Source organism: Mya arenaria, chromosome 4 (assembly GCF_026914265.1).
Source record: "Mya arenaria isolate MELC-2E11 chromosome 4, ASM2691426v1".
NCBI lineage: Eukaryota > Metazoa > Mollusca > Bivalvia > Myida > Myidae > Mya > Mya arenaria.
In genome coordinates, this window is record NC_069125.1 from 45866426 (window position 1) to 45879511 (window position 13086).

General features: G+C 35.4%; 3 protein-coding genes across 7 annotated transcripts; 2 read left to right on the forward strand and 1 right to left on the reverse strand.

The window, feature by feature from the left end:
- Positions 1 to 1596: 1596 nt before the first annotated feature.
- Positions 1597 to 3455, forward strand: LOC128231422 (caspase-3-like). 2 transcript variants are annotated; one of them, XM_052944235.1, is made up of 4 exons: positions 1597 to 1730; positions 1902 to 2412; positions 2684 to 2749; positions 2962 to 3455. In XM_052944235.1, exons 2-4 carry the CDS (start codon positions 1923 to 1925, stop codon positions 3384 to 3386), a joined length of 981 nt encoding a protein of 326 aa, XP_052800195.1. In that variant the 5' UTR covers positions 1597 to 1730; positions 1902 to 1922; the 3' UTR covers positions 3387 to 3455. The 2 variants fall into 2 exon arrangements, with proteins under 2 accessions (XP_052800195.1, XP_052800196.1); XM_052944236.1 differs by having other exon boundaries at positions 2965 to 3455.
- Positions 3383 to 9997, reverse strand: LOC128231424 (uncharacterized). 4 transcript variants are annotated; one of them, XR_008260368.1, is made up of 6 exons: positions 9844 to 9996; positions 7965 to 8174; positions 7576 to 7692; positions 6914 to 7016; positions 6484 to 6627; positions 3383 to 5879 (listed from the first exon to the last, which is right to left on the reverse strand). XR_008260368.1 is itself a non-coding variant. In XM_052944238.1 (4 exons), the coding sequence occupies exons 1-4, from the start codon at positions 9859 to 9861 to the stop codon at positions 5551 to 5553; spliced, it is 594 nt and encodes a 197-aa protein (XP_052800198.1). In that variant the 5' UTR covers positions 9862 to 9991; the 3' UTR covers positions 3383 to 5550. The 4 variants fall into 4 exon arrangements, 1 of the variants encoding a protein (XP_052800198.1); XR_008260367.1 differs by adding an exon at positions 8953 to 9412 and having other exon boundaries at positions 6914 to 7692; positions 9844 to 9930; XR_008260366.1 differs by having other exon boundaries at positions 6914 to 7692; positions 9844 to 9997.
- An 85-nt stretch (positions 9998 to 10082) lies between these two features.
- LOC128231423 (caspase-3-like) lies at positions 10083 to 12574 on the forward strand. The gene is made up of 4 exons (XM_052944237.1): positions 10083 to 10213; positions 10444 to 10957; positions 11230 to 11295; positions 11496 to 12574. Exons 2-4 carry the CDS (start codon positions 10465 to 10467, stop codon positions 11882 to 11884), a joined length of 948 nt encoding a protein of 315 aa, XP_052800197.1. The 5' UTR covers positions 10083 to 10213; positions 10444 to 10464; the 3' UTR covers positions 11885 to 12574.
- Positions 12575 to 13086: the final 512 nt, after the last annotated feature.

Here is a 13086-nt window from a genome sequence, read left to right on the forward strand (position 1 = left end):
TTATTTTATATTTAGATTACAATATCAAAATGGAAATCACCTATTAAAACGCAAGCCAGTCTCGCAGTGTTACTTCCTTGTAACAATACACATGATTGCGTAATCAATAGCAGGTAAACCATAATACAGTCATCATATCTGAAATATCGGTCACGTTATATGTAAAATATAAAATCACAAATGTTATTTGGAAATGGGTTTGAGTAGTACTAGTAAAAGGATTAGGTCATTAAATCAGTTTAAAACAAATAATAATTACAAAGCTATCAGTTGTTCAAGCATTCTTAATACCTGTCGTTTTCCCAGCACTGTTTGTCTGTGACCTACCTCAATATCCTACCTAAATATATGTCCTACCTTAAAATGTGTTCTACCTAAATATATGTCCTATCTAAACATATGCCCTACCTAAACATATGTCCCGCCTTAACATATGTCCCACCGAAACATATGTTATTCTTAAACATATATCCAACTAAACATATGTTATTCTTAAACATATATCCTACCTAAACATATGTCCTGCAAAAACATATGTCCTACATTAAAATATGTCCTACCTAAATATATGTCCTGCCTAAACATATGTCCTACCTAAACATATGTCCGACCTTAACATATTTCCTGCCTAAAATATGTACTACCTAAACATGATTCCTACCTAAACATATGCCCTACCTAAACATATGTATTGACTAAACATATGTCCTACTTAAGCATATGTCCTACCTTAACATTTGTCCTACTAAAACATATATCCTACCTAAACATATGTCCTGCCATAATAAATATAAACTATTCATTTACAAAAAATGCATGATGTTCTACTGCTCGGACGATTTAAGAATTGTGTCAAGCGATGTTTTCCATGTACTGAATATCTCCTGATGTCTTAAAGGATATAGTTTCAACCTTTTAAATTAATAGTTGAACAATTTAAATCAAATTTCATGCTTTGAATGTACTTCGTGCTTCCGAAGAACATATCTTATCCCCACTCCCGTATAATGGTCAAGCGCCGTACGCAGATATCCCAGCACTAGTAGCGCCATGGGAACAACTTAAGTCAAAGTTTGGGGTCTGAGCAATACTTAAACGTTGGGAAATTTTCTTGAAACTCTTAAATCGCAAAAAAATTAAAACATAGATATCCCATCACTTGTAGGGTCATGGGAACAAGTTAAGACAATGTTAGGTATTCGAGCAATCCTTAAACGTTGTGAAAATCTTCTTGATACTCGTTAATCGCAAAAACACAGCACCTTGTCGCATATTTCCAAATATTTCAAACTATTTCAACACAATTTAATCTGTAGCCATCAAGCTAGTTTTTCATCATGTATATTATACCGGTTGATAAACTGATACATCACACAAGAGTATTACTACAACTGAAAACGAGACAGGGCTGGTTTTCAATATAATTCATATATTTATCCTTTATCATGCATGAGTAATCAGGAGGTATTAAAATAGGAGTATCCTTGCTGGTATCCCATCATCGTAAGCATTAGCATTTCTATTTTCATATACATGTATCTCTTAAACTTGCCCCAAGTATATAAACAACTGAAAAACATTAAATTCGTTCAAACATCTCATTCATGATTAAATGCCAGTCGTTTTAAGCCTGTGTTGAGTGATCTAATAGTTAAAACGTAAAACAAAAACAGTTGCATCAATTTTTTTATATTTTCTTGTATGAGAATAAATATGGACAGCTATTTTTAGTGAGTATATTTACTTGATAAATATATTGTTTTCAAATTCCGTCTGAAAGCTAAACTTAGATAAAGTAGGATTCTTGATATATTACAGTTGCCGATGTTGTAAGGAAACTTTTAGGAAACCTTTGGTGTATAAATAACTGTATACATGTATGAACTAATAATGTTTTCAAGGTATCTGCTGCGTCCACCGACATGGCTAGCGGTCCAACAAAAGTTCTGACCCGCGATTCCACTGGCGGGGTCGTACTTATGGTCAACGTTGGTGGATCAAGCAAGTCCTTCAGGCACAGAAAAGGAGCGGAGAAAGATTTTGATAAACTCCATGAAGTGATGGTGGAAACACTGGGCCTCACTTTGATAAACACAGAAGTGAATCGCGATTTGTGTATCGCTGACTGGGACCATTCATATGACGAAAGGGAGGAAAAGCCAGGACATCCTCCTGAGAATTGTAGATGTATACGATGTACGATCGCAAGCTTTGACTTTTCTGAATCGAAGTGCTTTGTGTTTGCAATCGGTTCACACGGCTACCTTAAAAACGGACGGCTGATGGTGCAGTTCCTTGATAAAACAAAAAGGGTGGATGTATCCGTTAATGAGATGATAGACGCCCTCAGTGACAAAAACTGCCCAAGCCTTAAAGATATTCCCCGGGTTGTGGTCGTACAAGCGTGCAGGGGTGAGTTTTGAGATAGTTTATAATGATTACCCTTTCTGAATAATTACCTATTAATGTAAGGCCCTGAATTGTATTTCGGCGCAAGTTCAGATCTTTGATCTGTGAAATTTGAATCATGTTTAAACATTAGACATACATCTTTTACATAATATTGTTTATAAATATTATCGAAGGAATAATGATAATAAAAAGCTTTGGCAAAACTAGAAGCTGTATGCTAATGTATATTTTTTGGATCTGAATAATCATTAAAACTACGTTAAATAAAAAGGTGACAAGGAGGATGATGGAATAGAAGTGATACAGAGTGAAACAACCGATCATGCATCGGGATCAGGTCAGTGTCACTTATCAAGCGTTAACCTTTTCAAAAACTACCTGCGTATATTATGAATAAATATATCCCGAATTGTAACAGTCTAAGAAATGGTTTCATATAAGCATTTAAAATGTTAATCCAATTTGTCAAAATTTCATTATTATAAATGGATGACATTGCTGATGCAGCGAATTTATTTTCGTATATCTCTGTTTTATCGCTCATTACAGCAGACACAAGCAACCTCGATGTTGTGCAAGAGCCGATGGACACTTCCGAAGAGGGGCTTCAGGGAACTGAAGGAGGGGCCGAAATATCGTCGGTTGAGGCTAACTTGAACCTCCCGGAGAACTTTCTCGTCGTCTTCACCACCACCCCGGGTCGAGTGTCTAAAACAAATATGGCCGACGGGTCATGGTTTGAGGATGCCTTATTCGATGAGGTCAAAAAACATGATTTCAACGAAGAGCCGAGTCTGAACTTTCTTCACTTGCTCACAAGAGTATTTGACACCGTGTCTAGGCGCGAATCGAACTCCTCTAACCCGGCTTGGAATGCGAAAAAGAACGTCCCCTGTCTCCAACATACACTACTGGCGCCTCTTATTTTTACAAAGCCAGAGAGCTTCCTCTCCGACGTGCCATACCCGAGTTAAAGTGACACTTTTATTCAAAACCAATACATACATATGTATAACAAATATAATGTTTGAGTGATAAACCTTTAACTACTTACTAGATAATGCATTTATGGAAAATATGAATTACTGATAACAAGATTGAAACAGTGTATTTGATAGCTGAAAACGCAAAAATATTAAATGATTGGTGAGTGCCAAAAGATTTACTCCGATCTACTATCATCTCATAAGTTTGAAAACCCGCGTTTTCTGCAGCTTTCTTTCAATTTAAACTCGATATATTTCATAAGAACCATTGTTTTTGACATTTATTCATCTTTTTTGGTATATTTAAACAATGGTTTTAATTTTGGTAAATCTTATTGTGGAGTAAAAGTGCATCTTTAATCATTACCGTGAAGGTTTCAATTAATATATTCATGCTCATATTTATGGCAGGAGCAATAAACAAAAAGAAGCACTCCGTCACTTATTTTCAGTCTCAGGGGAGAATTATCAATATTAAATTCCTCATTTCGGAGTCCCTAGTATTTTCAAATGTATTTGTCATCAACGATTAAAAGAGAAAATGTAAATTTGGCCATAAAGATATAGATACAATTACTTCCTTGTTCAAAACCGTATTGCGTAATCGTAACAATTATCTACTATGACCCATTTATAACTGATATTGATCGGACAGTGATCACAGTCAACAATGCTATTTCGAAATGCATGTCTTACTCATACGGCAAGTGTCAAGGTCATAGCATGTATTTATCAGCTTAGTGATTGTTAAATTATGGAATGTCAATTCTTAATAAAAATCAAATATATTACGAATAAATCAATTTAAAAAAGTAAAAAAAAAATAGGGTTTACATTAGAGGAAGCTTCCAAGTTATCTGAATAACTTCCTGACGCATGTTACTTCTTTACAAGTTTAACTGCTTATAGACGATGACAAAATTAAGAATACTATTATTGTTGTCAAGAACACTAGAATCCAATCCAAACTGACAATCAGAACAACATTCATACTAAGTTCAAATACACACAAATACACCGTTAAACAACTGACATATTTTGTTTATATTAAATATCAGTACACCGAACGTATTTTAAGACCATCATGGTGTTAATAAGATAATCTAACAATACAAGATATGGATTACGATTGAGTTTGTTGTTGTTAGAACTTGTGTCCAACCCATTTGCTCTTTGTATACTCTATATCATTGTTGTAAATACCGATCATGTTGAAAGAAAAAATGCAATAAAATACGTTTAAATCAAATCAAACAAGACATTGCTCACATTAGACATAGAACAAAATACAAGAAACACTCGTTTGTATGCTACAGTGCATGGGAACGTTTAGGACTTTTTACCGACAGGAATACGTAAATCTAACACGGAAGACAGTTTAAGCCTGTTGCAAGAAGTTATTTTTACATCATCAATTGCAAAAACTGTTGTAAGAATTGTATGCACAAATCCATGCAGATAGTTTAAAACTTGTGTATATGATAAGTAAGATTTATACATGTGTGACTGTCCTACTTACTCAGTTCATTAATTTTAATGAGATTTCTTGTAACATTTAGGTACAAATTGAGGGATTGATGTGCTAAATTGATGTAAAATGTTCATGATGCTTTATGTTTTCGTACTTGTTTTAATACGTACCATTTTGAAATAACATACATTCATGCTTACGTTTTCATTCAAGTCATTTTTGTCCATGTCAAAATGATCATTTATTCCAGTTTTATTTCATGATAAAACAATTGTGTGTTTGTGTGTTCTTTCAGAAGGCCACATTGTATATAAGACGTGTGCTATGTTTTTTTATAATATGGTGCCTATATCTTTATGTGTTACATTTTAAAATAAAGACATTTGTTGTTTTTCAAAAGTAATTTAAATGTTCGCATGTCAGCTATGGAAAATGTCCGTGGTAATCACGTCCAAAGTTTGTATGGATCCCAAAAAACGAGGCACAAAAACGTACGCCGCGTCGATAACTAGCCCTTGAACAGACCAAACCTCAAAATTTCTCCCCAACCCCTATCACCAACAACAGCCTGCCTGACACTTTCAGTCTGGCAAGGGTCGAGTTAGGCCCTGAAGGGACACGAAGATCACCATTCGTGAACAGGATAATAGTCTGTCGAGTTTCATTTTTACTTTCACTAAATTAACCCTCTGCTTTATCTAGTGTGTTCATGTTAAAAGTACCACAAGATCCACTACTTCCTACGGCACATGCACGAGTCGCTGTTAACGTCTGTATATAGCGGACCAAGGTGTCAGTGGTCGCCGTGTCTGTCAGATAACGGTGGATTTGTACCCTTTCATCATCATACGAAACTATAGCGAGACGGACCGTGACGTTGTAGCTTTTATCTAGCGTTTCTGTCAATACGTACGCCAGTGCATCTACTGCTTGACTAAAGGTTAGGTCACTGATTCCTGACCTCATATCAGGTAGAACTGTAACATCACTTGACGTGTTCCACAAACACTCTGAAAGTAGAATGTAACATGCATTATTTAATGACATTGGGAACAATATGGACAAGGATTGCTACAAATAATATCCAGTGGGAATATACGGTACAATATTGTCTAAATCGAGCAAATTTGTCCAGAATCAATCAGAACCCATTAATCAATCTTTTTCAAACCACATTTGGGGGCGATCTATGATTAGATGTTAGACTCTTAAATTGGCTTCGATTAAAATAAAACGGTGTATTTTGGAGTATTATATGCATATTCGTTCTACTATATTGTCAAAAATATTGCTTTGGCACTTTGAGATTGGGAGGGGTCGTGCTAGTTGCTAGCATTGATCAGATAAAATGTTAATAGTTTTTTATAACGAAATACTATTCGCTGCCAAGGAGGAATTTTCGATCAGCTTAATCTTAGCCGCTACAAATTTAAGCTTAATGTCAAATCAATTTTGCGGACCAGGTATTATCAATCATTTAAGGATAAAACTGCCTTTGCAACTAACGTTTCTTATTAAAGCCTATTGTCGAATTGTTTTGCCTGAGAAAAACATATAAACAATAGCAATAACTATTTTAACAGAGATTTATAACATAAGTCGTCTACATCTTACCGTCGCATGTGAGGGCAACCAGTTGCTGTATGACTGTATAGAGGGCGTTTAAGTTGTGCACGGAAAACATGTATTCGGAAGCCAGATCGTCCCCCGGGGAGGCCATGCCCAGCAGCTCATCGTGTGAAACCTCCAAGCCGATACCTGAGAAATTACAATTTTCATGAAATAACATACACAAATTTATCCACCATGAGACATGATATCATATTGTGTTACTAAATGTACTGAAGGCGTGTGAAAGACCTTGTGTACCTTGTGTGTGTTCGTTAGTGTGTATGTTAGTGTGTGTGTGTGTGTGTGTGTGTGTGTGTGCGTGCGTGCGTGCGTGCGTGCGTGCGTGTGGGCGGGCGGTGCTGGCATGTATGTTTAGCGTTTTTTGCTTAATGCATAAGTAAGGATATGGTATGATAAAAATCTCCAAGCTTACCTATTGCCAGAATCTTTGTATTCCTGAGTTCTGTCGCGGCATCCAGAGCGCACTGACGATGTATGGACAAGCCGTCGGTTAAGACCCGTACGAAATGTTTCGTCTGGAATTGACACGTAATTTAACTATAAGTTCCGGGCGGAGATTTTTTCCAGTCGTAGTTTGAATAATATAATATTTATTGTTAGAGGCGGAACTGGTTCTTGGGCGAAATATGTAAATGAGGTGGGACGGAATTTCAGGGTATGGGCGAATTTTCAGATATAGCTTGATTTTGAGTTACGGGCGAAATTTCAGATTAGGGGCCGAAGTTCTAGATTAGACGGATTTTCGGTCGTGGGCGGAATTTCAGATTACGTGCGGAATTTCAGATTCATGCGAAATTTCGGTTACTGGCAGAATTTTAGTTTACAGGCGGATATTCATACAGATGTCACATGCAGTTTAACTTATTTTATTTTTATGTGCGCAATAATTCATACTTGCGAAAACTATGTTGAATTAACGGACTTAAAACAATGTGAATAACCATAATAAAACTTACTGAATTTATTCTGCATTTCAAATAAAAATTCGTAGAATAATAAAAGTTACATTAATTTATCATATTGGCTATAAAATATCATTCCAGTCACTAGTACACTTCACAGTAAAATGAGTACTTCCTTATTGTGTATCAATCTAGTATTTGTCAATTGTTATCGCGCCTACGGGTTCCTCTTAGTGGTGGCCAAATTTAAATCTACTCCAGGGAACGTCATGGCAGCATATCATATACTCTGAAAATAAGATATTATATATTATATATTTTTTTTATTAAACCGGAAGTATAAACTTTCTTATCATCAGAGAACCGAAAGCTTTTTTTCTCTCAAAGAAAAAACACAACAACAACAAACTTATAAAAGGCAGAGATATGAGACGAATGCTATATTGCTTAACTCTGTGTTTGGATACCTAAGTCTTCGGTAGATAATTTTGGGTAACGATGAGCCTTTACTTCTGTCTTATGTTTATATTTTAAGCAGTCTACTTGTAATACAGTATCTACCTTCGAGTATTGCCAGTGGCCAAGCATATGCTTTCTTTCCTCACCAGGGCGAGGTTTCCCAATACCAGTTCCCCATGGAGTTCGCCAGTTTGGTAATGGTGGACACCTTGTCAATGAGGTCATACATTAAGTTGTCTCCTTTTGCCCCCTTTCGGATAGCATTGGTACATGTTTCGTTCTATAAACCTCGCTGTGAGGTAATAGCCTCATCTGTAAATAAGTTGAACCTTGGGAGCGTTTTCTTTTACTGTATATTGTAAATAAAGTTTAAATGATTTCCATTTATTGGAATTGTATATTTCAGGTTTATTTGATAGTATTGTATTATTTACACTCCTGAATTGAAACATGATCTACGGATAACCTGTAACACATGTCAACAATTACAGAAATAATGTCATACGTAACTTGCCATTTAAGTTGCATGCCATAGTACAAGGCTGGTTTAATTGTATTTCAAATAAATGGCTATTAAAGTCAGTTTAGTTAAGAAAATGTTATTTATCTTTTACAAAGTCACAGACTTCTGAGCATGAGGTTTTATTTGCAATTATAGTATCATAACTTTATGATTAAACAAACAGGTATCACTAAATTTGTAGGGTTTCTTGCAGTACACACATTTAAAACGAAAGCTTTAAATGCGGGTTTCATTATTTTCCCATTAATATTGTTAGTAACACATTTTGTTAGTAACTGGATTTTCAAAGATGCCCTCATTACAGTAGCAACGACTCCTGAAACAACCGTTTGATCAATATTCTGTTATTATAGGCAAATATAAGGTAAAATGGTTGTAATGAACATGGTATTGATTACCATCCAAATATTTTGTAAAGCATAATGCATTCTTGATCGCACAGAATTATTAATCGATGTAAATCAAACAAAATAGTTATAAAAGTGAGAACAGACAAACACAATTTCAAAACCAGTACTGGTAAAACGAGAAATAGAAAAGTTACTTCCATCTTTCACGACCACGTACCCCTTCGAATTGTTCTTTTGATTATCCACCAGTCTCACATGTTTGTAGCATATGCATTTTATTTCGTGATTCAAAATTTGTAAGAATCCTCAGGTCCGCGTCATTCTTATCAATCACGGCTAATGTTAATGTTAATGTTGTTGGTCAATACACACAACCATACGTTTTAACTAGAACTTTACACACGCAAGTACAAATGTTTTCTTGGTAAACTTCTAGCTATCGGTTATTAATGACGGATTGAAAGCGCGGCACATGTATGTCTATCAGTAATGGTTTCCGTGTGGGCATCTTGTGAAACACATGACCGGAATAAATAAAGGTTAAGGTTCGCAAGAGGAAATCCGACCAGATTTGCGCAAGATAAGGCGAATATTTATAAACAGCTGGATCTTGTACCCCATAGATAACTTATGAGGCTGATCGGTAGCACAGTATTGCACATGATCTAACCTTAACTCTACAAAAAATGCATGATCTACATTTTGAATAAATAGTTGAACATTTAAATCAAATTTCATGCTGTGAATGTACTTCCGAAGAATATATCTTATCTCCCGTATAATGGTCAAGCGCCGTAAGTAGATATTCTAATACTTTAAAGTACGGTAGTGTCATGTGAACAAATTAAATCAATGTTGGGTATTCGAGCATTTCTAAAACGTTGCGAAAATCTTCTTGAAACTCGTAAATCGCAAGAATAAAACACAGCATTTTTTTTTGCATAATTTCCATACACTTATATTTTATAAACATAATTTACTCTGTACACATCATGCTGGCTTTCCATTATGCATATTCCATTTGATAAAGCATGAGAACTTGTATGAATGTAACCCAGACAGAGCCGGTGTTCAATTTAATTCATATCTTTATTCTTATAAATCATACCTGAGCAATTTCATTCATTTTATTTGCCAGTTATTCGTTAAGGCAAATTAAGCCTTTCAGATTCTATTCTTAAATTTAAGTTATCCATTCGAAGTTGTTTATTGAATACAGCCGCTGTTTAAAACACATAAGAGAACTGTTGAGATCATTTCAGGAAGTATTAAAGCTGGAGTATATCGCTGGTTTCCCTGATCTTAATATCATGTCTATTTTTGTATTGTTTTTCAATTTCCCCCAGGTGGATATATAAAACAACTAAAATATCACTCGACTCGTTCCATGTACTTCCATATGCTTTATACCAAACATTCGTGAATAAATGCTTAAATAAGTCTATTCAAGCCTGGGATAATTGGTCTTATCGTTTAAGGTAAAAACTGTGAAATCAATTTTATTATATTTTCTTTTATAGAAACCAACATGAACATCTATTTTTAGTGAGTATATTTACTTTATAAATACATTTTGCTTTCATATTTCCGTCTGAAACCGAAACTTAGATGAAATTAGATTTTGGATATATAAAAGTTGCCAATGCTGTAAGGAAACTTTGAGGTAACCTTTGGTGTATTAATAACTTTATACATTTATGTTTTCAAGGGATCTGTTGCGTCCACCGACATGGCTAGCGGTCCTACAAAAGTTCTCAGCAGCGATTCTACAGGCGGGGCTGTACTTATGGTCAACGTTGGTGGATCAAGCAAATCATTCGGGTACAGAGAAGGAGCGGAGAAGGACATTGTCTGTCTCAAAGCTGTGTTTGTTGAAACACTGTGCTTCACTGTAATAAATGGGGAAATGAAACGCGATTTGTATATCGCTCAGTGGGACCATCGTTTAAACGACGAAGGGGGTGAAAAGTCAGAAATTCCTCTAAAGGATTGTAGTTGTATACTATGTACGATCGCCAGCTATGAATTTACTGGATCAAAGTGCTTTGTGTTGGCAATCGGTTCACATGGTTACCTGGAAAATGGACAGCTGATGGTGAAGTTTCTGGATGACACTGGACAGGATAGTGTATCTGTGAATGCGATGATAGACGCCCTCAGTGACGAACACTGCCCAAACCTCAAGGGTATCCCCAGGGTTGTGATTATACAGGCGTGCAGGGGTGAGTTGTTTTATAATCACTTATTCCATCGTTTTGCATATTTAGATTGTTTACCTTTTTAATTATTAATGCATGATCTGTCATTCGGCCAGACTTTTATTCTGTGATCTGTGAAATTGGAAATTGTTCAACGGTTAAAAATGGTCCGAACATATGACTTTTTCCTTATATTGAATAAAATTGTTGAATAAGTGTGCTTTTGGACAAATTGAAGATTAATACAGATGGATAGTTTTGGGATCTGTGTATGTTCTACCACGTTTTATAAATAGGTGTCCAGGAGGATGATGGATTGGAAGTCATGCAGAGTGAAACAACCGATCATGCATCGGGATCGGGTCAGTATTACACAACTAATTGGGCGCTCTTCAGTAATCTTTTTAAAAACTACCTGCGTTTATTATGAATATATAGATAACCCAAATTGTGACAGTATAAGAGGTGGTTAAATTTAAAAACAAATTTCGTCTAAATATCATTATGAAAATGGATAATCAATCATTTTCGTATATCTCTGTTTTATCGCTTATTACAACAGACACGAGCAACGTGGATCCTATGCGAGAGCCAATGGACACTTCCGAACAGGCGCTTCAGGGAGCTGAAGGAAGGGCCGCAATACCGGAAGTTGAGGTTAACTTGAAACTTCCGAAGAACTTTCTCGTCGTCTACACCACCACACCGGGTCGAGTGTCAAAAACAAACACAGTCGATGGGTCATGGTTTGAAAATGCCTTATGTGGTGAGGTAAAAAAACACGATTTCAACAAAGAGCCGAGACTGAACTTTCTTCACTTGCTTACACGGGTATTTGGCTCCGTTTCTGAGCGCGAGGCGAAATCCACTGACCCGGCTTTGAAGGCGAAAAAGAATGTCCCCTGTCTCAAACATACACTGCTGGCACCTCTTGTTTTTACGAAGCCATAAAACTTATCCTCCGATATGCCATTACCGAGTAAATGGTTATTATGAAGGTTTCAATTAATATATTCATGCTCATATTTATGGCAGCTGCAATAAGCAAATAGAAGCACTCCACCACTTGTTTTCCGTCTCAGGGGAGATTTATCAATATAGCTTACTCATTTTGGGGTCCCTAGACATGTCATAAGTATGTGTCATCAACGGTTAAAAGAGACATGCAAAATTGGCAATACCGAAACATACATTACTTCCTTGTTCTTGATCCCTAGTGCGTGGTCGTAACAAACAAGCATAGACAATCATCTACTATGACCCATTTATAATCTGTGATCACAGTCAGCAAAACTATTTTGAAATGCATGTCTTACTCATACGTTACGTGTCAAGGTCATATCATGTATATATCAGCTTAGTGATTGTTAAATTATGGAATGTCGATTCTTAATACAAATCAAATATATTCAGAATAAATCATTTTAACAATATTTACGAAAATCTATGTAAAACATAGGGTTAACATGTTACTGCTTTACATGTTTAACTTTTTATAGACGATGACAAAATAAGAACACTATTATTGTTGTCAAGAACACTAGAATCCAAATCAGAACAACATTCATACTAAGTTCAAATACAAACAAATAGACAGTTATTCAACTAACATATTTTTATTTAATCTCAAGACACCGAACATTTTTTTCAAACCATCATGATGTTAATAAAATATCTAACAATACAAGATATGGATTACGACTAAATTTTTTGTTGTTAGAACTTGTGTCCAACCCATGTGCTTTTTGTATACTCTATATCATTGCTGTAAATACCGATCATGTTGAGGGGAAAAGACAATAAAATACGTTTAAATCAAATCAAACAAGACTCAAATTAGATATCAAACACAATACAAGAAACAGTGCAAAGGAACGTTTGGAACTTTTTACCGAAAGGAATACGTAAATCTCTAACAGTTAAAGCCTGCTGCAAAAAGTTATTTTTACATCATCAATTGCAAAAACTGTTGTTAGAATTGTATGCATAATTCCATGGATATAGTTTATACATTATGTATATGTCGAGTAAGGTGTTAATACATGTGTGACTGTCCTACTTACTCAGTTCATTAATTAAAATGAGATTTCTTGTTAACATTTAGGTCCAAATTGATGTAGTTAGGGATTGATGAGTTAAATTGATTTATTATA

Coding starts and splice junctions, on each gene's coding strand:
- LOC128231422 (XM_052944235.1), top strand. CDS start 1,923: ATGGCTAGCGGTCCAACAAAAGTTCTGACCCGCGATTCCACTGGCGGG. Junction 2,413..2,683: donor GGTCGTACAAGCGTGCAGGG/GTGAGTTTTGAG, acceptor TTAAATAAAAAG/GTGACAAGGAGGATGATGGA. Junction 2,750..2,961: donor CGATCATGCATCGGGATCAG/GTCAGTGTCACT, acceptor CGCTCATTACAG/CAGACACAAGCAACCTCGAT.
- LOC128231424 (XM_052944238.1), bottom strand. Junction 6,628..6,913: donor TACAAAGATTCTGGCAATAG/GTAAGCTTGGAG, acceptor GTAATTTCTCAG/GTATCGGCTTGGAGGTTTCA. Junction 5,880..6,483: donor GGTTGCCCTCACATGCGACG/GTAAGATGTAGA, acceptor TTCTACTTTCAG/AGTGTTTGTGGAACACGTCA.
- LOC128231423 (XM_052944237.1), top strand. CDS start 10,465: ATGGCTAGCGGTCCTACAAAAGTTCTCAGCAGCGATTCTACAGGCGGG. Junction 10,958..11,229: donor GATTATACAGGCGTGCAGGG/GTGAGTTGTTTT, acceptor TTTTATAAATAG/GTGTCCAGGAGGATGATGGA. Junction 11,296..11,495: donor CGATCATGCATCGGGATCGG/GTCAGTATTACA, acceptor TTATTACAACAG/ACACGAGCAACGTGGATCCT.